The sequence below is a fragment of the Miniopterus natalensis genome, chromosome 4 (genome assembly GCF_054644295.1).
Source record: "Miniopterus natalensis isolate mMinNat1 chromosome 4, mMinNat1.hap1, whole genome shotgun sequence".
NCBI classification, from domain to species: Eukaryota; Metazoa; Chordata; class Mammalia; order Chiroptera; family Miniopteridae; genus Miniopterus; species Miniopterus natalensis.
Window position 1 is genome coordinate 80,677,214 of NC_142084.1, and position 27,434 is coordinate 80,704,647.

Consider the following 27,434-nt stretch of genomic DNA (forward strand, 5'->3'; position numbering starts at 1 on the left):
AAAAAAAATGCAACAGATGCCAACACTGAAACACCACAGAATCATTACCAGAGACGTAAGGCAGCCATTATATCAAAGCTCCAGGGCGAGCACTCTTAGAAAGGATGGAAAAACAGAAAGTCTTAGCAAAGAAGCAGAAGCTATTAAGAAGAACCAAAAGGAAATTTTAGAACTAAAAAATACAATAAATGAAATACAAACTCACTGAGTGGGCTCAGTAGAATAGAAACGACATGGAGAAGAGCTCATGAGGGTGAAGATCAATAGAAATGATCCAATCTGAACGATAGAGAGAAAGTATTAGAAAAACTTGAACAGAGCCTTGGGAGCTTTAAGATAATCTCAAAATGTCTAACATTTGTGTCATCAGAGTCCAAGAAAGAGAAGAGTGTAGCGCAGAAAACCTATTTGAAGAAAGAAAGGTTGAATGCTTCTCAAATTTGGTAAAACAAGCCTACAGATTAAGGGTGCTCATGAACCCCAAAGGAAGTAAACCCAAAAGAGTCAACACCCAGACACATCACTTTTGAGAACTTATGACAAAGAAAAAAATCTGGAATGAAACCAGAGGAAAACAGTATATTACCTACAGAAAACAACAGTTTGAATTACTGTGGATTTCTCATTAGAAACCTTAGTGACTAGAAGGAATAAGCACATTTTTAAACTGCTGAAGTAAAAGAACTATAAATCCAGAGTCTTATTTCCAGTAAAAATATCCTTCAGGAAAGAAGGTAAAATAAAGGCATTCTCAGGTGAAGGCACACTAAAAAAATTCATCACTAGCAGACTTTCCTTAAAAGAATTGCTCAAGGATTATTCAGACAGAAAGCAAATAATAGCAGAGGGAAACTTGAAACTTCAGGATATATGGCAAGAGCAACAGAACTGATAAATACCTGGGTAAATATAATAGACTATTCTTCTCTTGAGCTCTTTAAAATATGATTGATGGTTAAAAGAAAAAATTACAACATTGTCTAATGGGATATTCAATGTACATAGATGTAAGACATAAGACAAGTACAAGAACCTGGCCAGTGTGGCTCAGCGGTTGAGCATCGACCTAGGATCCAGGAGATTGGGGTTCGATTCCCAGTCAGGGCAAATGCCCAGGCTGCAGGCTCGATCCCCAGTAGGGGGCGTACAGGAGGCAGCTGATCAATGACTCATCATTGATATTTCTCTCTCTCTCCCTCTCCCTTTCTCTCTCTCTGAAATCAATAAAAACATATATATATATATTTTAAAAAGACAAGTGCAAGAAAAAGGGGAGAGGATAGTAATGATGGTAAGGTTTCTATATTCCACTTGAAGTGGTAAAATATTAATTTAAATAGACTGTAATTCTTAGAGCAATGATTTTATATACACACACATCCAGAAAGAGATATAGTAAAAGAGACAATAAGTAAGTTAAAATGAATACTAAAAAATGTTCAAATACTCCAAAAAATGAAAAAGCAGAAAAGCAAAAATAGAAGATAAAAAAGCAGAGGACAGAAAACAAATATCAAAACGACAGACTTAAATTCAACCATATCAATAATAACATTAAATTAAATGGTCTAAACATACCAAATAAAAGAGAATATCTGAATGGATTTAAAAGAACAACTATGTGCTATTTATAAGAAACCCACTTTAAATATACATCACAAGTAGTTAAAAGTAAAATGATGGAAAAGCAAAATTAACCAAAAGAAAGAGGTAGTGGCTATATTAATTTCAGATGAAGTACACATGAGAATAAGGAAGATTATCACGGATGAAGTACATAATGATAAAGGGGTCAATTCTCCAAGAAGACATTAGAATCCTAAATATTTATACACCTAACAATGGTTCTTCAAAATATATGCAGCATAAACTGACAGAACTGAAAAGAGAAACAAATACACAGTTATAGCTGGAGACTTCAACACTCCTCAGTATTCAATAGAAAAGCAGAAAAGCACTTAAAGTATAGAAGAACTGAAGAAGCCCATGAATCAACTTGATCTGATTGATAAAATATTCAACCTAACAATAGCAAAATATTCATTCTTTTCAAGTGCATGAGAAATGGTCACAAGATAGACCATCCTGAGTCATAAAACAAACTTAACAAGTTATAAAAGAAGCAAAATACAAACTATGCTTTCTGACCATATGGAATCAAACTGAAAAATAAACAACAGAAAGAGAACTGGAAAATTTCCAAATATTTAGCAGGAAATACATTTCTAAATATTCAATGAGCCAAAGAGGAAGTTTCAAAGGAAATTGGAAAATATTTTGAACTGAATGAAAATGAAAATACAAAATATCAATTTGTGGGATGCAGATAATGCAGCACTTGGGGGAAATTTATAGCACTACGTGCTTATGTTAGAAAAGGAGAAAGATCTCAAATCCATAATTTAAGCCTCTAGTGTAAGAAATCAGAAAAAGAAGAGCTAACTAAACATAAAGCAAGTAAGCAAGAGAAAGGAAAGAAAAATAACAGAAATCGATGAGATTGAAAATGAAGAAAAAAAGGGAGGAATCAATAAAACCAAAAGCTGGTTCTTTGAAAGGATTAATAAAATTGATAAACTTTGAGCAAGTTTGACAAAGAAAAAAGGAGAATACACAAATTACATCAGGAACCAAGCAGGGGATATCGCCACAGACACAGAAGATATTTAAAACAGTATTAAGAAACTTCTACAAAGTACAATTCTATGCACATAAACTCAATGACTTGGATGAAATATACCAATTCCTGAAAAATTACGATCTACCAAAACTCACCCATGATAAAATACATAACCTGGACATTCCTATAACCATCAAAGAATCTGAATTTGTAGTTAAACACTTTCTAGGAAAAATATCTAAGCACAGATAGTTTCACTGACAAATTACACTAAGCATTTAAAAATGACACAACACCAATTTTATACAATCTCTTCCAGAAACAGAAGAGGAGGGGACATTTCCCAACTTGTCTCATGAGGCAAGCTTTACTCTGACAGTAAACCAGACAGATGGTACAAGAAAACCACAGATCAACATCCCTTATGAAAATAGACACAAAGATCCTCAATAAAATATTAGCAAATCTAATTCAGCAATATATAAAAATAATAATATACCTGACCCAGTGGGGCTTATGCCAGGAGTGCAAGGCTAGGAGCGCAATATTTGAAAACTCAAATCAATGTAATCCACTCTATTAACAGTCTAAAGCAGAAAAACCCATCATTAGAATGACAGATCTAAATGTAAAACTTAAAACTATAAAATTATTGGAAGACAACATAGAAGAAGATCTTCATTACCTGGGGTTCAGCAAAGAGTTTTTAGATATGACACCAAAAGCAAAGTCAATAAAAGAGAAAATAATACATTGGAATTTATCAAAATTAAAAGCATTGTTGTTAAGAGAATGAGAAAAAAACAACAACACCCGCAGTCTAGGAGAAAATATTTGCAAATACAAAGGACTCGTATCCAAAAAATATAAAGACCGCTCAAAACTCAACAGTAAGAACTAACAGGCTAATTAAAATGGGCAAAATATCTGAAAAGTCATTTGACCAGAGGATATACAGGTAGCGAGCAAGCAGAAGAAAAGGTATTCATTATTGGGGAGAAAAAGGGACATCTGTAATATTTTAAACAAAAATAAAATTTAAAAAAATAAATAAAATTAGAAAAAAGAAAAAAAAGAAGAAGAAAAGGTATTCAGCATCCCTGGTCATCACTGAAATGTACATTGAACCCGTGAAGAACTCACTGCACACCTATTAGAACAGCTAAAATGACAAATATTGACAAGTGGTGGCAAGAAAGAACAGTGGCACTCATACACTGCTGATGGGAATGTGAGATGACGGTCACTAGGGACAACTGTTGAGCCATTTCTCACAAAGCTAGAAATACATTTATTATATGACCTATCAATCCCACTCCTACGGACTTACCCAAGAGGAATGGAAACCTATGTCCACACGAAAACCCGTGCCCAAATGTTTCGAAGAGATTCATAATCATCTCAGATTGGAAACAACCCTAATGTCCCACAACAAGTGAATGGCTGAGCGATGCGACACAGCTCAGCAATGAAAATGCATAAACTCATGATGAGTGCGACAACGTGGATGGGTCCCAAAGGCACCACGATGAGCGAAAGACACCACGTCAAAAATATTGCATTATTTTGTTTATACAGCAGCCTCAAAAGGTAAAACTGTAGCGCTGGAGACCAGATCAGTGGGGCTGGGGGATGTGAGTACAGAAGGGCAGCTGCAGAGTATTCTGGGGCTGACGGAGCTGTTTTGTATCAGATGTTCACAAATGGTTACACGAATCTATGCATGCATTAGAATTTATGGAACTGTACCCCCAAAAGAGTCAATTTTGTTTCTAAAAATAACAAAAACAGAAAATAAAATAAAGGACCACAAAAGGTCATCAAATGTGGAAAACCACCGCTAGCCTGTCCCAGTTACCTGTCTGCCTCCCCAAAACAAAGCCCCATATATTGCCCCCATGCTGTGCTTTCATTCATTTATTTAATACATGTTTATGTAGCACTTAATATGTGCCAAGAAATTTAATAATAACTATGAAAGAATTCTGACTGATGGGGAGAACTCAAGGCAGACTGTCCCATCTCCTCTGGGGTTTTGTAACAGGAAAATTTTAAATCCATGTATTAATAATGCTAAAAATAATATCAAAGCAATGCTTGGAAAACAGAGTTATTTTCCTTGTGAGGCAGGGAAGGTAGATTTTAGATATGTGGAAAGTGAACTGAAATTCCAGGTAGATTTTAGAGACACAGAAAGTGAACTGAGGTCAAGTGACAGGCCCAGTTTCACGAGGAGTATTAATATTAAAACGCAACTCTGCAAATTCCCAGGGCAAGGGCCTCAGTTCCAATTCAAAACGTTTTGTGCTAATGTTGCAATATGTTTCAAGATTCTTAAAATTGTTCAGACCTCTGTTCTAGTTATTCCATTTCTGGGAATCTGAGGACATCATGTGAAATGTGGGTACATCTTTATGCAAAAGATGATTAGTGCAGTGTTATTATTTATAGTAGTTAGAACCTAATGTCTAGCCTCATGGGAAATTAAGGAAACCATGCATGCAATGGTCTAGCCTTTATAAACATTTTAGCAGCATAATTACATGGACACATGTTTGATACAATGATAAATGAATAGAACAGGGTACAAAATTTTATATAAGTAATCATCAGTGTGTTTTTAAAAGATAAATAATTCACCCGGCCAGGCATGGCTCAGTGGTTGAGCACTGACCTAGGATCCAGGAGATCGCGGTTTGATTCCTGATCAGGGCACATGCCCGGGTTGCGGGTTCAATCTCCAGTTGGGGGCGTGCAGGAAGCAGCCGATCAGTGACTCTCTTATCATTGATGTTTCTATCTCTCCCTCTCCCTCTCCCTTCCTCTCTCTGAAATCAATAAAGATGTATTTTAAATAAATAAATGATAAGTAATTCTGGGGAAAGGTCATGCAAATACTGATGATTAAAGGGGAAACTGGCATAACATTTTCTAGGTCAATTTCAATAGCATCAAAAATATATGTAAACTTTCCAAAGAAGATATAAAAATGTCCAACAAGCACATGAAATGATGCTCAGCAAAATTAATCTTTAGTGAAATGCAAATCAAAACCACAATCAGAAACCACTCTGCACCCAACAGAATGGCAAGGATATTGGTAACGATAGTATCAACAACAGTGGAAAATAACAAGCATTGGCAAGGATGTGGTGCAACTGGAAGTCTTGTGCATTGCTGCGGGTAAAGTAAAATGGTGCAGCCACTGTGGGAAACAGCTGGCGGTTTCTTAAGCATAAAATTACCATATGACCTAACAATTCTACTCCCGGGCATACACCCAGGGGAACTGAAAGCAGGTGTTTAAGCAGGTGCTTGTTCCACTGGCACTATTCACAGTGGCCGAAGGGTGGAGGTAACCCATGCGTCCATCAACAAGTGAATGGAAACAAAGTGTGGTGTGTCCATGCCAATAATAATGAAATATTACTCAGCCATAAAAAGGAATGGAGTAATTTGTAAAATGGGCAAGACAATAACAATAAAGGAGTGGGGTGCAAATGCATGCTGCAGTCTGGAGGAGCCTTGGAAATATGCTGGGTGAGGGAAGCCAGGCGTGCAGGCCACAGGCTCTACGCTTCCATTTATACGAGCGTCCAGAGTAGACGAAGCCAGGAAACAGCAGGTTGGTGGTTGCCAGGGGCTGGGGGTGGGGAGGGGATATGCGGAGTGACTGATTGGTGAGGACGGGGTTTACTTTTTGGGTGATGAATGTTCTGGTACTGGATAGTGGTGATGGTGATGAATGGATGAATACTAATGATGAATGTGGCCAAGGTGTTACAGAATGGGGTTCACACGTGTGTAAGTATCATTGCTACTGTAAAAACGGCAACAGTTGGAAATTATCTAAGTGCCTAATCAGAGGGGCCCAGTTAAATGAACAAGGATACACACTGGAATGCTGTCATTACTAACACTTATGTCACAGAAGTTTAAAAAGTTGTTAATACAATTCAAAGTAGAAAACACAACACAAAAAACAATTTCCTCCCCGCAAGGTATGTGTGTGTTGTATAGATGTATATTCTAGGTTTATACCAAAAAAATGAAAGCGATCTACATCAAGGGGGTAACTGGCCAGGTCTGAACGGAATTGCACACAATTTCAATTTTCTCAATAATAAGATAATAATGCTAATAATTATTTGCTAAATATCTTGCAAAATATCAGGCCCCTGTTCTAAATTCTATCTATCTATCTATCTATCTATCTATCTATCTATCTATCTATCTATCTATCTATCATCTATCTGTCTATCATCTATCTATCTAGCTAAAACTTAAATGAATATCCTTCAAACACAGCTAACTAACTTCTTCAAGGTCACACAGCTGATAAGTGGTAGAGCTGGGATTCAAACTGAGGGCCTATGACTGCAGAGTCTGAGATCCTAACCACTATGCTATGAGATCTTTTTATTTAATCTACAGATTCTACATTTTCTATGATATGATATCACATTTGGTGGTATGAGAGGAAAGAAAGCTATTTGAAAGAAATAATCAACTTAACCAGAAATTGTAAGCCACTGTCATTACTGTGGGGAAGAAATATGAATATTTAAAACTTCTCCTATATGTCTAGGTTTTTCAAATGTCCTTTGAGGAATATGAATTGCTTTTAAAATGGAAAAGAAAAACACACATCTCTCAACTAAGGTAAAAATGAGGCATGGTGTAAGACTTTTGAAGCTATGCCCCGAAAGACCAGTTCAAGGACCCTGTTACAGACTCCGGCCCAGAAGCAGCCAACTGCTTGTGAACCAGCGGCAGGGGGGAGGGGCCAGTGGGAGCCCCCGCCCCCTGAACTTGCAGATGAGGCCAGAAGGAGGGCCCTCCCACACCCTCCCTAGAGCAGCATCTCCATCCTTACCTTGCAGGGCTGCCTCATGCTCTCCCTCAAGGACTCTTCGCTGCTCGTCCAGTTTCTCTCGAAGCTCTAGCTCCCTCTCCTTCTCCACCTGGGGGTGGGGGTGCCCAGTGGGATGAGACTGAGTGGGTCCAAGTTCAGCAGAGCCTCATCCACTCACTGCCCCTTGGAGCTATGTGGAGCTAGGTGATCAGAGTCCCACCCCCTCATCAGAGTGATGAAAACGTGCTCAGAGAAGGCACAAGACTCCTAGAGAGCAGGAGTGGCTGACTGCCTTCTTTAGGGCTTAGACCCCCCCCACCGAGAACTATCTAGGGGGAAAGGGGTTTAGAAGTCTTCTAATTGTGATGCCCACTCAAGGTAGGAAGCTCTTCTACTGTGTTAGGGTGTTTCTGCACCTTTCTTTGCATATAATGAATATAATGAAACAGATGCAAGCAGTTACAGATATTTGTTCAACAGATAAAGGACTCCCTTCCTGGAAAGTGAGGTGAGAGACGACTTACCACAACAGTGAAACCAGAAGTTAGTCCTTGCTCTTGGATTTTGCAAGGTTAGCTGAGCAGAAGGAGAAGAGTGGTTGGGACGTACCTGCTGTGCCCATTTCTTCCTGTCCTCTTCGTGCTGCTGGAGGATTCTGCTTATATCCTTCTGGTGCTGCTCAGCCTCCTCGGGTGCACAGAGCTGGGCAGCTGTGGCTGCAGGTGGGAGCCAAACAAGAAAATAATGAAGGAAATCGCAGGGAGCTGAAGTGGGGTAATCACAGCGGCAGGGAGCGTGTGAGAGGCTGGGGCTGGGGAGCGGGGGACCTGCTCCCCACCTCAGGAATGGTTTCAGCTGGGAATCCACCTGCCGAGGCTGCCCCCAGGCCCCCCCGCTCTGCAGGCCTCCTTCAGAGCAGGAGCCAGCGGTCTCACATTGCCTCCTCGGATCCACAGCGGAGCTGGTCACTCACAGGGCAGAGTCAGCCCACGTGCCCTACCCAATGTCCAAATTACAAAAGAAAAATTAGTTGCTGAGATTTAATGACTGGGCAGCTTTTACTTAATGCACATTTTCAGCTTTTTTTTGCAGAAGCCGAAGAACTGGCAGTGTGCGCCTTTGCGTTAACCAGGGGCTGGGGGCGCGGAGCAGCAGCCTCCCCTCGTCCAGGAGGTGGCTCTGCTGTTTGCCACAGTCCCCACCTCTTCCTGCTGAGCTCTACCTGCTGGGGGCCGTGCGCGTCTGACCCACGCCTACAGCGTTTCCCCAGCTGGAGGGTGAGGAGCCGCCCGAGCAGGAAGGAGACGCAAACAGGAAGGCCAGCCCTTGCTTAGGAAACTCCAAACCAGGCCCTGCCGATCCACTCGGAGTCTAACGAGATCCGGGCATGACCCGAGGCAGTGACCTATCCCCTCTGTGCCTGGTTACTCCATATGGGGAAATCAGGACAATAATAATACATTCCTCAAGGGGCTATTGAGATAGATGATTAAATAGAAAACAATGGCAACAGAAATAATAACAGCAGGTAAGGAATACGAGAGCTTAGCACGCCCGGGATCACGCCCAGCTCTGCTCCGAGTGTCTCACAGGTATCACTCACTTAATCCTCACAGCCACCCAATGGGGTGGACACCACGATTATTCCCATTTCACAGGTGAGGAAACTGAGGGACAGAGAAGTTAGGCAACTTGCCCAAGACCCCCCATTTCACAATCGGGGAGAAGGGCTATGAACCTACGCAGTCTGATTCCATGGCCAGCTCTGCTAACTGCCGCCCCTTCACCTGATCACGCGTGAAAAGCAGTGAGCGTGCATCCTGGCCTAGCGGCTCAGGGGGCCAGAGCATCGTCTCCATCCGCTGAGGCTGTGGGTTTGATCCCCAGACTGGGCACACACAAGACTCAACCAATGAATGCATGAATAAGTACAAACCAATGTTTCTCTCTTTCTCTAATATCAATAAATATTAAAAAGAGCAGTAAGTGTGGTGCCAGGCATTTGGAAGTGCTCAGTGTTGTCTATTGTTCCCTAAATGGCCTCTAAATGTTCATCAGGGCTCATGACAAGCATTAGAGGGAAACACTAGTGTTGTCAGCATTATTACTCATGTGAGTATTGTGATTACAGACCTCCATAGGCAGGACCTGGCAAAGGATATGATGAGAGATGTGGGGATCGGGACTGCTAAGTGAGACGCCAACTCTGTGATCAGTCCATCAGGACAGAGGAAGAGAGAGTCAGTGCCCTGGGTCCTGGCAGATGGCAGTGGTCAAGTCAGAGAGCCCCACATGCTCACAGGTCATTTGGCTCAGGGTCCCAAATGTTAGTTCACAAGACCAATAGCAAACCGGCCCCAGCTAGGGAGAAGCTTATTAAAAAAAATACACCATCACTACTAGTGTAGCCCCACTCCCAGGGATTCTTACTTCATTGGTCTGTGGTGGGGCCCCAGGATCTGTATCTCTGAAGTTTCCCCACGTAATTTTTATGTACAGCCAGACTAGAGAAAGTCTGATTTCTGGTCCAATTGCTTATCTGGTGCTTGAACTTCATCTACAATATCAGTGACAGCCTCCAGGCTGTAATTAAACACTTTTAGAGATGGAGAACTTATTCTATTACTAGGCAGTTCTGATGGTTTTAAGCCAACCACCACACAAAAAAATCCTTTGAGAATGAACTGAATTCTGCCTGCCTGTTCCTGCCACCTTGAGGCCCTAGTTCTGACCTCTGGGTCACACTGTAGAAGGCTTATTTTTCTTCTCCATTGAGGGCACTTCAGACACTTGGAGAGAACTGCTGTGTTTTATTGCAACATCTTTCCAGGTAAAACATCCTCTGTTCCTTTAACTGCTCCTTACAGTACCTGGTTTTCAGATCCCTCATAAGCCTGTTCTTCCTTCACTGTACTCCTTCCAATTCTTCTGGATTCCTCTGAAAATGTACTTTACAGAAATAAACTCAGCACTCCAGGTGTGGTATCAAAAGCCCAGAACAGGAAAGCACAGGTCAGGACTGTCATCTCCCTGATTTTAGACGTGATACTCCTATTAATGTCACTTATCTAAAATCTCACGAGATAATTCAATAGCTATATCATCTTTGTTAATTATAAAGTAGGAAACTTTATGGATGTCAGGGAAGGCATTCATGGAACAGGCTACTCACCTGTGTCGCCATTGAGGGGACCTAGTTCCTGGGGCTCTGGTCTAGGTGGCTGATCTGGTTCTTGGCGTCTCTGGAAGAAATGGCACAACAGTGAGGCGGAGGTAGAGGGCGGAAGGACAATGTGAGGATGGACGCTACAGCAGGACTCTTCCAAAGACAAGACAGCCTTCCAGCTATGCCAGACCAGCACTCCCTCTGTGCCAAAGGGGTTCCCAGAGCAGGGAACCCCTTTTTTTCAGCACAGCCAGGAAAACCCTCAGCGAAGAGTCCGATGCTGGTTGAGCTCGCCTTAGATTCTTGTCGTCTGGCTCCTGCCACAAACCATGGCCTCTTCTTCCTTCTCTGAGACTTGGCCAGGCCTTCGGCTTTTATCTTCACCCCAGTTATGACCTTCAGGTGCCCCCAAATTTCCCAGCTGCCAGTTCAGTGACAATACCCCTTTCTTCTCAGGGCCTGTGGCTACCACGACTTCCAGCCAAGTTCCCCTTAAAGCTCTGCGGGCTTGGGGGCAGAGAATCAGAAGTCTAAGCCATGGTTTTACCATCTTTATTCTGTTAAAAAGGGCTGTTTTCTCACGCACAAGAAAGCAGAGGTACTTACCTTGTCAGAGGGGGTGAGACACTGTGATTGGGATGTACTGGGCACTATGCTATCCACCCAAAATTCTGATCCACTGGTCAGTGCCAGATCTTGACCAAATTTAGCTTGACACTACGTAGCTAATCTTTAGAGCAACCCTGGGAAATAGGGATATCCTCGGTTTAAAGATGAGAAGGCAGGTTAGGACTCCATCAAGGTAGATTAGGGGATCCTTGGCAGTCAAGTATTTGAGCCAAACCCGATGGGCGCTTTAACCAGCCTTGGCCAGTGTAGGCTGAATCTGAACAAAGGAGACAACTGATGGGTGCAAAGGGCTTTCTAGATTTTCAGTCAGTGGCTCCCAGATTTTCCGTTTTCATAAATGAGTAATTTTTATTTTAATCCTGACCCAAGGATATGTTTAGAGAGAAGAAAGAGAAAGAGAGAAAATCCCACACAAAACATCAATGTGAGAGAGAAACATTGATCAGTTGCCTCCTATATGCAATCCTAGACCCGGGCTCGCAACCTAGGTGCGTGTCCTGACTGGGGATCGATCCCGCAGCCTTTGGTGTATGGGAGGACACTCCAACCAACTGAGCCAGCCAGCCAGGGCAAATGAGTAATACATATATATATATTTTAAATACATCTTTATTGATTTCAGAGAGAGGAAAGGAGAGGGAGAGAGAGAGAGAAACATCAGTGATGAGAGAGTCTGCCTCCTGCATGCCCCTGACTGGGGATCGAGCCCACAACCCGGGCATGTGCCCTGACCGGGAATCGAACCCCGATCGCCTGGATCCTAGGTCGATGCTCAACCGCTGAGTCACGCCCGGCTGGGTGGCAGTAATATTTTTAATAGAAGAGTTGATATGGATCGACAAGCAAAAATGCTGAAAAAATTATTTGCAGACTATCACTCATTTCATAAAATAAAGGACCTTCTAAAACATAGTAAGGAAAGCTCAAGGCCAGCACTTCCAGGAAGAGGGGATATGACGTCCTTACTCAACGTTACACACACTCGCACCTTTAATTTTCTCATTTCACCCCAGATAGGTGAAAATTTGGTCAAGATCTGGCACTGACCAGTGGACCAGAATTTTGGGTGGAAAAAATGTAACTGCTTTTGTACACTTTTCAAGATATTCTTTAAAAAAAAAGATATTCTAGATCCCATGTTGAGCAACACTTTAAAAAATGTCAGCCTGTGAAAAGCCTTTGTAAATGTTCAATTGTTAATTATCACTGTAAAAGAAAAGCTTTAACGGATTTTTATATGTAATTATTACAATAACAATTATTAACAATTTCATGAACTCAAGAACCACTGAAGTGCTGCTAGAAAGCATAGTTCTGGTTGGGGAGGGAAGATAAGAGAAGGGAAGGCTTCTAGAACATTCTGCTCCTGGCACAGTGTCAGCCCCTAGCACACTGAGGGAGGCCCGGTACCTCCCCCAGGCCGTGGTGCCCCAAATCTGCTTAGTGGTTGGGCGTGCCTGACAACTGAGTCCTCCATCCACCCTGTGAAGACTCAGCTCTCCCTTCCCAGGGGAGAGGGAGATGCCTGGCCCAGGCACGAGCCAGGAAAGCTGTCAACACAGGAATCTGGGGAAGTGACAGGAGCCAGCCTCTCCACCCTGGGCTGGAGGAAGGAGGGAGATAAACATAAATGGTTGTCTCATCCCTGTTGCCACCACTGGTTACACTAATCTGGGCAATGTTTTCATGGGAGTGAGAATTCCTGAGCTCCAGTCAGGGCTCTTCCCCGAACTTGGGCAAATCCCTTTCCTCCTTTGTGACGTTAATTTAACCCGTGGCCCTCGCAACATCAGAGACTGGAGCAGTGTGATCAAGAACTCTGGGTCCAGCCTGGCCGGGTGTGGCTCAGCAGCTGAGCGTTGACCTAGGATCCAGGAGATCGAGGTTCGATTCCCGGTCAGGGCACATGCCCAGGTTGTGGGCTTGATCCTCAATGACTCTATCATCAATGATGCTTCTGTCTGTCTGTCTCTCCCTCTCCTTTCCTCTCTCTGAAATCAATAAATATTAAAAAAAAAAAGAACTCTGGGTCCAAATCCTAAACCCAACACTGAGTGACTGCACGACCTCCCTAGGCCCTGGTTTCCTCCTGAGGTTGTTTTAAGGATTAGATGAGATGATGCACCTATAACACCTGGCATATTCTAAGAGCGAACACATTACATATGCTTATTATTTTATGAAAAGATGGCAAGAACAACGTCTCCACGGTGCTTTGGTAGATCTCTTAGGCTGCCTTGGGACTCACGTCGCCGGAAATAAGATCATAAAGCTCATGAAAAGTTGTCTTGTCCCAAAGCACCACCATAGCGAGGGGAAAACTCTCCTTCACTAACAGCTTCCAGACCTCAGGCAGGATGCGGCCTGCACCCGAGTCCCCAGATCCTGACAAAACCAGGGCCACTCTTTCAGAATGACATTCAAGGCTCATCACCCTCTGTCTCCAGTCTACTCTCCTCCTCCTCCATCCCATTTTTTTTTTACTTGGTATATAACATTATGTAAGTTTCAGGCATACGCATTAAAATTTTACATTTGTAAACACTGCAAAGTGACCACCACCATAAATCGTTTCCGTCCACACAACTGACCTCCTTCACCCATTCTGCCCTCTCCTACCCCCTTCGCCTCTGGTAACCACCAAGCTGTTCTCTTTATGAGTTTTTCCTTTTGCTCTATTTACTCATTTGCTTTGTTTTATAGATTCCACATATAAGTAAAAGCACACAGGATTTCTCTTTCTTCATCTGACTTATTTCATTAGTATAACACCCTCAAGGTCCATCCAAATGGCAAGATTTCCTTTTTTTTCTTTTTTAATGGCCAGGTAGGATTCCATTCTAAATACGTGGCCCATCTTTATCCATTCACCCATCAATGAAAACTTAGGTTATTTCCATATCTTGGTGATTGTAAATAATGCTGCAATGAACATAAGGGTGCAGATATCTTTCCGAGTTAGTGCTTTGTATTCTTCCGATAAATATCCAGAAGTGGAATAGCTGGATCATTTCGTAGTTTTATCTTTAAATTTTTGAGAAATTGCCAAACTTTTCCATAGTGGCTGCACCAGTGTACAATCCCACCAACAGTGCACAAGGGTCCTCTCTCCTCCACATCCTCTCTAACACTTGTCATTTCTCTTTCTGGTAGTAGCCGTTCTAACAGGCATGAGCTGATATCTCATTGTGGTTTTGATTTGTATTTCCCTGATAATTAGTGATGCTAAACATCTTTTCCTGTGTTTGTTGGCCATCTGTATGCCTTCTTTGGAAAGCTGTCTATTCAGATCCTCTGCCCATTTTTTAATTGGGTTATTTATTTATCTTTGTTGTTGAGTTATATGCGTACTTTTCTATATTTTTAAGTCTGTTTCCTTAATATTTAAATATTTATAAACATTTTTCTAATTATAGTAGCAGCAGCAATATATTTATTTATTATTAGAATATTACATTATTTCCTAAAAATATTTTTATTGATTTTTTTTTTTTTTTTAAGCGCGAGAGGAAGGGAGAGGGACAGAGAGAGAGAAACGTCAATGTGAGAGTGAAATGAAATCGGTCGGCTGCCTCCTGCATGCCCCCTACAGAGGATCAAGCCGGCAACCCAGGCATGTGCCCTCAGTGGGAATCGAACCAGCAACCTTTTGGTGCAGGAGACAATGCTCAATCAACTGAGCCACACCAGCCAGGGCTATTTCCTTATAACTTAACTTTACAAATATGTTATAAGCATTAAATATTCTGTAAAAAATATTCATTTTAATGACTTAAGCATTATATCCTATGGATAAATTTAATCATTTAACCAATAATCTACTGTTGAGTATTTAGATTATTTCCATTTTTCCAAATTATGCTTTAGTTAACATACTGATTTATAAGATTTTTTTACGCATCTAAAATTACTGGCTTTATCCTCTAGAAGGTTCTACCAATTAACTCCCCTGCTAATAGCACACAAGGCCAGCTTCACTGCAGCCTTGCCAACATGGAATTGTATCACCTTTTAAAAATTGTTGGCAAATCTTCTAGGCCAAGACCAAACCAAAACAGCCTATTGTACCCTAGCACATGTGTTCGTGTGTTCAAGACCATGCAAGATGACCCCAGCATGACATGCAGGCATACCTCAGAGATACTGAGGGCTTGGTTCCAGACTACTGAAATCAAAGGAGTCGTAGTCTTTTTGCTGGTGGAGGGTCTTGCCTTCAATTTGTAAAATATTCAACATATGTGAAGCATAATATTGCACAGAGCAATCAAATGAGGTACGCCTGTACAGTCAACAATCTCTCAGGCCTCCAGGCTCAGCTCATCTGTCATTTCTCCTCCATCTCTCCTTAGGACTGAGTTAGTTCCTATCAGCTCTAATCTCTAGGGCCTGTTTAGACACCCATGTGAGGACCTATCTGGTTACCTGTTTCTCCTGCTAGTCCAAGGGGCTCCTTGAGGACAAGGACCACTTGCCCCATTACAATGCCCAGAGCAATATTTGCAGGAATGTGGCCCATGGGCCCTGCTGTATTAGAACCAGATGGAGTGCTGGCTTAACACAACTCGACTTACAGAACCTGAGGGCAGCGTGTGTGCTGGGAAGCTCCAATCTACAATCTCTAGGTGATTCTGATGCCCATAAAAACCTGAGGACACATTGCCCAGAACTGAGTAAGAATTGATAAGCAACCACTGATTAAAAATCCCCAGATTGAACCCTGATCGCTTCCACCTCAGAGGTCATGGAGCAGAGTTCACCCTGCAGTGGGAGAGGACAGGAGCAGAGAGGCAGACACAATGACTTCCCATCCAAAATCAGAGCTGGGGGAGGCCTAGGACAGGGGTAGAACATATGGATTGAGTTCTGGAAGAGGGATGGCAGCTTCCTGAATCAATGGAAACATGGGAGAAGGGGAGGGGAGAACCTAGGACTAGGGGAGAGGCCAGGAGACAGGGGTTCCGGCTTTACTGTGTGACTTTAGGGAAGTCCCTTTCCCTCTCTGGACCTCAGTTTCTCCATCTGTGATGGGTCAGGGTTGGAACAGATGTTCTCAGTCCTTCTGAACTCCAGGGCAGCCCTTCAACTAGGAAGGCTGGAAACAGGACACCTATATCTTGGTAAAAAGCACAGCTCTAGGCCCAGCTCTTCATTATCAGAGCACTTCTCTGAGTTCAACCTGAAGCAAATCTGGTCTCAGTAAGACCTGGCTGCCCAAAGTGGACACAGAGTCGGGGTTCAGTGGGAAGACAGTGTCCCGAGCTGTACAGAAGCCAGACAAGTTCAGACTGGGCCTGGTGAAACCCCACAGAATGTGTTCGCATTTTGGAGGGTAAATAGAGAAACTGGAATGTGTCCAAAAGGAACTGACAGGATGTGGAAGGGGACCTCAAACCATATGATAGTGGAGACTGTCAACAGAACAACAGTTGGTCAGCTTAAAGAGCTGTCAAAAAAACCTGGCTACTCTCTTCAGATCTCTGAAAAACTGCAAAAACTGTAGGGCAGGATTGTGCCCAAGGACTAGAAGTTTCAAGAACTTGCAGTTCAGCCTGAAGAAGGATTTCAGAACTATTTCAACCAGAGGCAGGCTGCCTTAGTGGAAGGTGGGGAATGGTGGTGGTAGTGAGCTCTCCATCATTGGTAGCACAAAAGAAGAGGCAGACTTCGTTTTGCAGGCTGAACTGAGGGAACTCAGAGAACCACCAGCTCCAACAGTCTATGATTCTATAAAGCATCCCTGATGTTCAGCAAGTGAAGACCTCTGGGAAGCATGAAGCGTTCAGCTAGTGCAGATGGTACGTAGAAACCACCAGCATCAAGCCTCAGAGGGCTCTGTTGAGTACTATCGGGTTGTAGTACTTTGGGTGAATTTCCAGTTCCATGCTAAAGCCTCTGGGGCAGACTCCTCCACTTCCCTCAAATTCTGGGCCTCACCGAGATGGTGAGTAAGGCAGAAGCCACTGGGATAGAAGCTGCCCAGCTCTTCCTTACCTTGGGAATCCCACCAGGATGGAAGCCAAGAGTAGCCCTGAGGGTGGCTCAGCCTCTCCTGAAGACAGTGATTGGTCTAACCTTGCTCCAGGGTCCATACCTCCCTCCTTTTCATGGGCCTTCAAGGCTCTGTGTATTTCTGATCGAGTGCTTTGATTTCCATCCTCAGTGTTCCTGTTTAGCTTAGAGAGTTTAGTAATCAGAGGTGCCTTAAGAACCCACCTACCCCCCTTCCCTGACCCCATAAACCACAGCCCTGGCTTCCCTTGGCCACACAGTTCTATCACATTCATCTTGACCCAAAAGACAGGGTTGGAAGGGCCCCTGAAGACATTTTACTCCAATCTCCACCTCCTCTTTCCAGATGGAAAAACTGAGGCCGGGAGGAGGGATGGGCAGTAATTTGTGAGAGGCCACAATGCAGGGGAGCAGAGCTTTACTGAGAATCCAGATTCAAAGCGGGGCCTGGAGTCCCTTCTGTTTCCTTAGTACATGTACCAGACTGATCCAAGTAGCTCAGTGTTTAGGGGACGGTGATTCCAAGCCTCAAGGGACTCGGGTCACACCCCTCTGCAGTATCAGAGCTGCCTTTCCGGTGTCTGGACTCAGCGTGGGTGGGGCGCCGCCCCATTGCAGTCGTTTCAGGAGCTGAACGACCCGTCAGAGCCCATTGGCTGAGGGTGGAAGCAGGAAGGAGGTGGGGGCGGAGGCCCCAGGGGCCCCCTCCAGGGCCTGGGGGGGGAGAGGAAGACAGGGCCTAAAAGTTCAGGGCTGTTGAGAATGTGAGCGATCACACCCAAGCTACAGACGCTCAGACAGAAGAACACCACAAGCACAGGCCTCGGTTTCCCCACCTCTAAGATGAGCAGAAGTACTTTGCCAAAGAAATGCCTGAATTTCATTTCATTTTCACATTGGAAGGGACGCTTAGGACTTAGTTCAACTCACTCTGTTACACAGTGTCGCATCCGCATCACCCACTGCCTCCCTGGGGGAGAGACCAACGTGACTATACAACCCACGTAAAGGAAGGAGCGCCGGCCTGTGAGACCCAGCTGGGCCAGGGACAGCCTACTGTCGGACACCTGTGGCACCCGCAGAGCACCCGCATCGGGGCGGATGTGGCCCCCACTGCTCCTGTCTGGCTGACTGATGAGAGACCTCAGTGAGCAGGGAACCGCTTCCCTCACAGGCACCTGCTGACGGAGCAGGGCCAGGGCAGACAGTCATGAAGGCCTCGCGTGCAGGCCCCAACCCCAAGTTCACGGGTGGAGAGGCTGAAGCCTAGCGAAAGGCTTTCCAATAGACCATATTCCTTTTCTTCCTCCCTGGAGCCCACCTTTTCCTGTCCCCTATCAGCTTCCCAGGGTGTCTGCCAGTTCTGGTCACTTTAGAGGGCCAGGAGCTGGCAAAAGATGGCACATTTCGGGCATTTGGGTCAGCCTGGCAGACTCTGAAGGAGCAGGGCAGAAAATGGGGTCAGTGGCCAGGGTGGGGGAGGTCACAGGTACACTGACAGATATCTACTTGTCTCCCCAACCCAATGGCAAACTCCCCAGTGGGAGTCCAGAGCTGAGGCCCTGGCTTGCTGCTTGCTTATTGCGTGACCTTGGGGAGCACCCTCCCCTCTCTGGGCTTCTGTTTCCTCCTTCCTGTGGCATGGAGTTGGGAATGGGGTAGGTCAGAGCCCTCCTGGTCTTGTCATGCTGTGGATGTCGAAGAAGGGGCAGAGGGAAGTCATCCTGACACCCCCCTTCTATCCAGCCTGTCATACTCATTTGCTCTGGGCAGGGCAGGGCTGGTGGCTTGACAAGCTCAGCTGTCAGCCCCAGCATGAAGGGGGCTTCTCCGGATAACAGATGACAGGAGTGGAGGGGCCTGGCTCAGGAGGGCCTGGGTGGGGTTCCTAAGCCCCTCCCCACAACCTTCCATCCTGGAGCAGTCCCGAGGGGAGGCAATAAAACAGAGGGCCTGGAGCAGAGGATGACAGAGAGCTCAGCGGTCACCTCCCAAGTTACATGAGCATGCTACCACCCAGCAACTGCACTGCCGGCAGACAGAGGGACCCAACAGTGAGGATGGTGGCACCCACAAGATGCTCAGGGCAGGGTCATTTGTGATAGGGAAATGCTGGAAACTGGCCTCATGCCCATAACTGGCTGGATACGCTGAGGTGGATAGCACTATGATATCATTCAGATGTTTATAAAATATAAAGTACACACAAAGATGAAAAGGTATTTGGTAGAATATGACTTGCAAAAGAAACTATTTCCATTGGTACCTAAGGGCACAAGAAACCATGCCTAGAAAGGTACAATTGGATGACAGTCGTCATCTCTAGAGAAAGGACTGAATTTGTGGTCAGTTTTGGCTTTACTTGAGTTCTTAAAATTTTTTAAATGATCGTGTATTCAAGTTTTACTTGTACAAAGAAATTAACAACAAGGAAAAATACCTCTCTTGGAACCTCAAAGCAGCCAAGGCAGTCATCTGACAGATGGAAAATCAAGGCCCAGAGACAGTATACCACCTATTTGATATCACACAGCAAGTTAGTGAAAGAGGCAGAAGTAGGACCCACTCTTGACTCCCAGTCCGGTGATCTTTCTTCTGCAGATGCTGCAGCTGGTGTCCAAAAGTATCTGAGCATTGTCCAAGCACCTCCTTGTTTGCAATGCTACCTACCCTTCTGCCAAACCATGGTTCCCAAGGGGAGGCTTTCCTGTGCCCATTTTGACTGGTGGCAAGGAGGCAGGGGTGGAGTGTGAGAGGGGGTGGAATAATTAACCTTAAGATATATACGTTTCCTAGGGCTGCTGTAACAAATTACCACAACCTTGGTGACTTAGAACAACAGATACGTATCCTCTCACGGTTCTGGAGGTATCTGCCGGGTTGGTTCCTTCTGGTGGTTCTGCGGGAGTGTCTGCTCCAGGCCTCTCTCCTAGCACCTGGTGTTTGCCAGCCAGCCTTGCTGTCCCTTGGCTTGTAGATGCATCTGTCCAATTTCTGCTTCTGTCATCACATGGCCTTCTCCTTATGTGTCCATGTCCAAATTTCCCTCTTCATATAAGGACACCAGTCATTGGACTGGGGCCCACCGTAATCCAGTATGACCTCATCTTAGCTGGATTATATCCACAAAAACCCTATTTCAACTAAGGTCCTATTTATAGGTTCTGGGTGTACATGAGTTTTGGAGGGATGCCAATCAATCCAGCACAGATGACTTTTCTGAGGTCACGGCTGTTTCCTTAAGGAGGGAGCAGGGCGTCAGGTCACATGGGCAGCAGAGATGGTCAGGGGGTGTGCAAGGTTCACAGACACTCCGTGAGAAAGAGCCCCACCTCTGGGGGAAGAAAGGCTGGAAGGAGTTCAGTTGTACATCACTTATCTGGGGGAAGCCTGGATGGGAACGGATGTGTTATGTATTGTATGGCATTTGGCCTAGATGTTCCGGAAGGCTCAGGTTTGACAATAAAGTGACACAAGATAAATGATTTTTAGGGATTAAAATTCACTTGCCGAGAGAAGTAGGATGGCTCATCTTCAGGTAATGGACAGATTTAGATCTCTGTACGCTGAAGATGGATGGGTTTTCTCTCGCTCCTTCTTGTCTCCTCCATGCGGGCTCACGGGAGCTCCCTCCCCTCCTCGGGCAGCCCTGCCGCCTGTCTGGCCTCTCCCCCCAGGTTATTGGGAAGGCTCTGCGGGGACAAAGTGCAGGGGGTGGAACCCCAAGTGTACCCCAAGATCTCAGAGCCAGGGCTCGGGTCATCTGTTAGACTCCTCCTTTTATAGGGGGGTCCCCTACTTTATCCAAGTTAAGTTTTTGAACATGACCATTTATGAATGTTATACCAACCCCCCCCTCGGGGCTCCTCTTCCGGCAGATGCCAGACTTTTGTTCACTGGCTGACCTAGGACACTGCGATACCACGTGGCAGCCCTTCCTACCGGGGTGTCAGCATCTTCACCTGCCTGCTTCTCAGCAACTAATTAGAAGTTTTATTGTTTCTGCCCTTTTTACAACAAAAAAACCCCACAAGTGCTGATGTGAAGCATGGGCCCAAAACTTGGCACCCAACTGAGGCGAAGATGAAGTCCTTAGGTGCCTGGGGCACATCAGGCGTTCAGGGGACCTATGCTAGCCGCCTGGGAATTCAACCACAAAGGAAAATAACAATTAAAAACATGGGCGTGTGCAGAAGAGCTGTTACCAAAGGTTGTGTCTCCAAGGCAAGGGTGTTTAGAAAGTTTTCTGATGGGTTTCAGGTCACACAGTACAGAAATCTGGTTCGACCTCACAAGGTTTTCGAGTGCATAGGTATGGAAGCCTGTATTGGGTTTAGCTGCGATGACTGGGGGTTGGGGTGGTTATTTTCCGGGTTGGGCAAAAAATCACTCAGAGGCCATGTACACACCAATGTCCCCACGATGTTTGGGGCAGAGGGCTCAGGAAAGGCAGCTTCCCTTCCTAGCCTGTCACTGTCCCGCCCTTGGCACACTGAGTTCCCAAGTCAGATTTGTCCTGCCCCTGCTAAGCAGGGGCCCTGCCTCTCATGTACCCCACTCACCCTAGCACAGGCCTAGCCCACCCACCTCAAAACCCAGCCAAGACGCCATCCCCCTCAGGCCTTCCCTCATCGCCTCCACTCCCCTCTGAACGCAGAGCCACAGCAGCCCGGGGTTAGGATGAACCGCAAGGATGCTCATGAATAATGTAAACGCCCCCGTGTCCAGCTGGTTCAATGAGCCACGGGACATCCGCAGAACACTAGGTGGTCATTAAAAATCATGTCTCCATAGCTGATCAGTGACTCTCTCATTGATGTTTTTTCTATCTCTCTCTCTCCCTCTCCTTTCCTCTCTCTGAAATCAATAAAGATATATTTAAAAAAAAAAAAAAAATCATGTCTCCAACCTGGCTGGTGTGGCTCAGAAGTTGAGCACCGACCTAGAATCCAGGAGATCTTGGTTCGATTCCCTGTCAGGGCACATGCCCGGGTTGCGGGCTCGATCCCCAGTTGGGGGCGTGCAGGAGGCGGCCGATCAATGACTCTCTCATCATTGATGTTTCTCTCTCTCCCTTCCTCTCTCTGAAATCAATAAAGACATATTTAAAAAAAAAAATGTCTCCAGTGCTGGCCAGGGTGGTTCAGCTGGTTGGAGTGTCCCACACACCAAAAGTTGCGTGTTTGATTTCCAGTCAGGGCACATGCCCAGGTTTTGGGTTCAATCCCCTGTAGGAGCACATACGGGAGGCAGCCAATCAATGTTTCTCACATCAGTGTTTCTCTCTCTCTCTCCTCCCCCTTCTTTCTCTAAGATCAACAAAAACATATCCTCAGATGAGGATTAAAAGTAAAAAAATCATGTCTTCATGGACTATTTAACATGGGAGAATGCCCCAGCAAAATGTTAAGTAACTAGAATACAACCATTTACAACAGACGCACTCATGTATATTACATAGCAGGAAAAAGAGTAGAAAGAATGACACTGAAATGTACACAGAGGCTCTCTCTTAATGACGGGATTAAAAGTGACTTTTAAGTTTCTTTATACTTTTCCAAATCTTGAAATTCTGCCTCAAACACTGTAATAAACAGAATAATTAGATTTCTTAAGTAGATCCCTAAATATTTGCTAATTTTAGGCTTGCATCCCCTCTTCTCTACTTGCCAAAATATCATCTGACCTCTACTTGAACTCCAGAGATGGGGAACTCACTACCCCTCTTCCTCATGAGAAGTAAAATCTAGCTTCCGTTAGCTTCCTCTCACTGGCCACAGTTCTACCTTTTGGAACAACAGAGAACAAGGCCACTCCTCATGCTCTTTGACAATACTTCAGGCTCCATGCCCCAACCCAACAGCCTTTCAAGGACGTTGATGTCCCCCTGGCTCCCACATCCCTGCTTGCTTTCCTTGGGTACAATCCAGGCAGTGATGTTCTTAAAGTATAACTATGTTTCCCTTAAGACATTACCCACATTTCCTTCTTATCAAGGGTGCACCACTTTCCAGTCAATGTATCAGGGACTCTGTTATAGTCTTTCATCCAATCTTTAGAACAACCCTATGAAACGAGCTAATATCACACTTATCTTAGAGATGAGGAAACTGAGGCACAGAGAAGCCAAGTCCCTTCCATGGTCACTAAATGGATCTGTGATGGAGCCAGGACTGAAGCAGCACCTAGCCCTGAGCCTCATGTGCCAAGTTAATAACTGGATACGTGAATCCAATTTAAAACCCCTGCCCTAGCCTCTCTAGTTGAGTATCATTAATTATTCATGCCCATGCAGGCTCTGCCATGTCACTCACTCCTGCATCTCTCTCTCTGTCTCACCTGGCCTGCGACCTGGATGTGATCACAAACAGCTACTGAAAGACTGACTCACTGAGAGCCTGCTGCCTGAGGCCCAGCTTTTTGGGAGCGGTGCTCAGCCAGGTTCTCTGTCACCCTGCTCAGGGCTGCAGATGCCCTGGGGACTGGGGAGTTCAGATGTCACACAGGCACCTGCACAGAGGGTTGACCACAAGGTACTAGGTGCTCCTCCCCACAGAGGGGGTGGTGACCTGTTGGGGAATGAAAGGCCCTGCACACTCCCATATCACTGGTACAGGCAAGTCTGTGGAACACTTGTTTCCTTGGCCCCTACTCTGTCCAGCCTTCTCCTGAGTCCTCTTGGGGGACGTGCCCACATCAGCCATGGTCTCTGCCAAGACAGGTTTAGGAAGGACCGCACGATGCAGATGGTTCCTCAGAACCTATCCCCAGTCTGCTACGGATACCCACACATTCATTCACTGGGATTTCAACTTGTCACCAAAGGCAGTAACTTCACTTCTCAATGGAGTGGTCAATTGAGACCACGAGGCACTATAGCAGAACTCAGCAAACCCTCAGATCCTTGAACCTGGAGAGACTTTAAGAAGTCCTAGTGGTCAAGCCCCTGTCCCCACCAAAAGCTCTGGCATCACTCCTTGCTACCTACCACCTTCTCTGTCCACAAAGAGCCCCATCATACCGAGCCTTTTCTGGCTCAGCCTTTGCTAAGGCTGTTCTCTCTGCCTCAAGTGGGTAACTCCTTCCAAACCTTCAACACTTAGTCAAAGCATCCCCCACCCAATCCAAAAGCCTTCCTGTATCTCCCAAGGCTGGGTGAGATACTCTTGCTGCACCCTGGGCTAAGCCCTCGCGGGGTTCTTATCCGGCCACATTCACTCACTCAAATATTATGGTTGCACTTGCTCTGTGCCCTGCACCAGGCGATGAGCACTGGATGCGGCACTTAGAAAACCAGGCTCAGATGCACAGCTTTGCCACCAACTGGTTCTTTGACTTTGTCACCAACTGTTTTTATGACCTTAGTTTCCTCCTGTAAAGTGGGAAAGATGCTGCAGCTCAGCCTAGCTTCCAGGCTTTTGTGAGCTCAGCAGGATGTGAAAGTACTCTGTAAACTGCCACTCAGGTTGAGTCATTGTTGTCATGACCTGACCCCCTCTATCTAGTCTGAGCTCATTTTTGTATATCCCAGCCTTAGAGCCTCTCCTCTCTCCCAGGGGGCTAGTAGCCTGTGGGGCTGAGTTAGGGAGCTCAGGGGTTGGCACCTGGATGAGACATTGGGCATGAACATGAAACAGGCATAGATTTTAAACAAACCACAAGGGGCAGGGCTCTGGCATTGCTGGGGCAAGGAAGACATACCAGGCTGCTCTGAGGCAACAGGGTGAAGGCTTTTATGCCAAAGGGCTTTGGAATTATTAAGAAGACACCAGAAGTACAGGGTAGGGGTGGAGAGAAAGAACACTGGGACTAGATACCAGGGGACTAGATACCAAGGTCCTGCTCGACGTTGCTCTGTGTGACATCAGTCAAGACCCTTCCCTTCTCCAGACCTCAAGCTCCATCTGTACACTGGGTACTTCAGCCCAGGTGGCATCCAAAGCCCTTGCTCACTCAGATAGTCTGCTGACTTTACTTGCCTTCACAGTTTGGGACACGGGTCCAGCTCAGGCTGTGCTAAGGACAGACAGGGACAGCTGGTAAGGCTCTCAGAAGGGCCAGGAGGCATGGGAACCCACGCTCACGGTGGTCTCCTCTTCCAGCCTGTGGAAGGTCAGGCGGGCACAGTGCTCCTCCTCCAGTCTCCTCCCACCACTGTGTAGGCGGAATTCACCGTTGGCCCACTTTGCAGACTGAGAGGTTGACACACGTACACAGAACAGACTCTCAGACTGCTAGAAATCATTCTGCACACCCCCCTCCTTCTTATCAAGGGAGAAACTGAGGTCCAGAGAGAGTGGTAAGGGCTTTCTTGGGGATCACACATCATGCCTGTGGCAGAGCCAGAACCTAAACCCAGGAATGATGTCCACCTATCACCAGCTCAATTACAAGCTCAAACCAGGCTCAGGTTTATCTGCCCATCACCCCATCAGCCAGCCCCGTGCTTCCGCTGATGGAGGCAAGCCTCAGTTTCCCTGTTGGAGCCAGGGAAGACATGAGGGTTTCTGGGTCAGAGTTTGGTGAGGGTTTTTTTGAAGTGGGAATAAAGGAGCAAGGAAAGAGGGGGAGGCTTTGTACTTGGGACCAAAACTTATCTTCCTGGACTTGGCACAGGGCAGGGAATAGGAACATCCAGGTAGGGGACAGTACTGACTACCCAACAGGCAGAAAAGCTTGCACTTGGGCAACAAGCAAAGCAGGTGCAGAGAGAGACAGAGATTCAAGTTCAATGAAAAATGACTAAATATTCTCACAGTCTGCTGCCTGTCAGGGTCTCCAGGGAACTGATCATCAGGTTTATGGGACCACCTACTCCCACCTGGCTGGACGGCAGGCAGTAGTAGGAAAAAGGGCTAGGACTTGAGGGGTCCTCCCTTTCCTCTCTGCACCTCAGACTGTCCCCTAAGGAGACTGTCCTTCAGGCTCCAGGCTATGAACCTTCTGGGCTTGTCAGACCCCAAGGGGCAGCTGGTCCCACTGCAAGAAACCTGAGTAGTGTCTCCTGGGCCCTAACCCAGCTCTGAGGCCCCTTGGGGGAGGGACAGGAAGGGAGGGAAGGGCAGCAGGCGGTAGATCTCCTCCCTCTTTGGCCCCTCCCAACCCCCCCCCCCCCAGCCCCAGCACAGCCCACAAGCACCCACTCTGGGGCCCCAAGAGGCTCTAGACCAGAGATTCTCAAACTTTAACGCTTATTGTAATCACCTGAGCATCTTATTAAAAGACAGGTTCTGTTTGAGCCTGAGACTCTGCATTTCTAACAGGTCCCACGTGATGTGGATGCTGTGAATCCGAGGACCACTCGGCGAGCAGCGGCCCTGGAGATGATCTGCTTCCGAACCATGGGAAAGCCGAGGGGCCAGAGAGGTCAAGTCACTTGTCCAGGGCCACACAGCGCGCAGCCCAGGAAAAGGGCACCTGCTGCCGGCGCTAGAGATTTCCTCACTCCGGCAGGGGGATCCTCTGCCCTCCCCGGGCCCCGCGGCCGTGTTTGTAAACTCGGCTGCCCCGCGCGGCTCAGCCCGGGGCCGGCAGAAGGAGCGCCGCCCGGCCGAGCCCCCCGCCTCCCTCCGCGCCGGCCCCCCGCAGTTCTCCGCCCCGCACCCCGGGCAGACCCGCGGGGGACCGCGGCGCCGAGGGTCCCCTGCGGCGGGGCGGCTCCGCGCTCCCCTTCCCTTCCCGTCCCTTCCGAAGGCAAACTTCTCTGCCGGCGCCCTTTACCTTTTTGGGGGGTTTGCAGCAGCTCAGCCTGCTGTGTCCGCAGCCCATCCTCCTCCGGGGGCTCCCGGACGCCGCCCCCTCTCTCCGGGGCCCCCAGAGGACCCAGCCGTGCGGGCCCCGCTGCGGGCTCCGCGCCTGCCGGCCCCGGCTGCCGGCGAGACCCTGAAACTGAACCTGAAAGCGCAGCCTGGAGCCCGGGCGGCGCGGCCGCGCGCCGTAAATACCCGAAGAGCGGGGCCTCGGGGAAGACGGCCGGGCTCGCCGCCCCGCGCCCGCGCTCCAGGCCGCCGACCGGGATCCTTGGACAGGTTAGGAACCTGCGGCCAGGGCAGAAAAGATCCCTGCGAGTAAGGGATGCTTTCCGGGGCCCTCAGCACAGAAAAGGCCAGGGAAAAAAAAGTGAAACAGTTTTTTTTATTGAACACAACAGCTGC

General features: G+C 46.4%; 1 protein-coding gene across 1 annotated transcript in view; it reads right to left on the reverse strand.

Annotated features, from left to right (window-relative positions):
• Window positions 1–27,102, reverse strand: part of CCDC69 (coiled-coil domain containing 69) — a 31,335-nt gene extending 4,233 nt beyond the window's left edge. The window contains exons 1-4 of the mRNA XM_087816086.1: window positions 27,001–27,102; window positions 10,648–10,717; window positions 8,085–8,191; window positions 7,497–7,584 (exon numbers count right to left, since the gene is read on the reverse strand). Coding sequence (XP_087672212.1) covers window positions 7,497–7,584; window positions 8,085–8,191; window positions 10,648–10,717; window positions 27,001–27,048 — 313 coding nt within the window. The 5' untranslated portion in view covers window positions 27,049–27,102. The remainder of the gene's footprint in view (window positions 1–7,496; window positions 7,585–8,084; window positions 8,192–10,647; window positions 10,718–27,000) is intronic.
• Window positions 27,103–27,434: the final 332 nt, after the last annotated feature.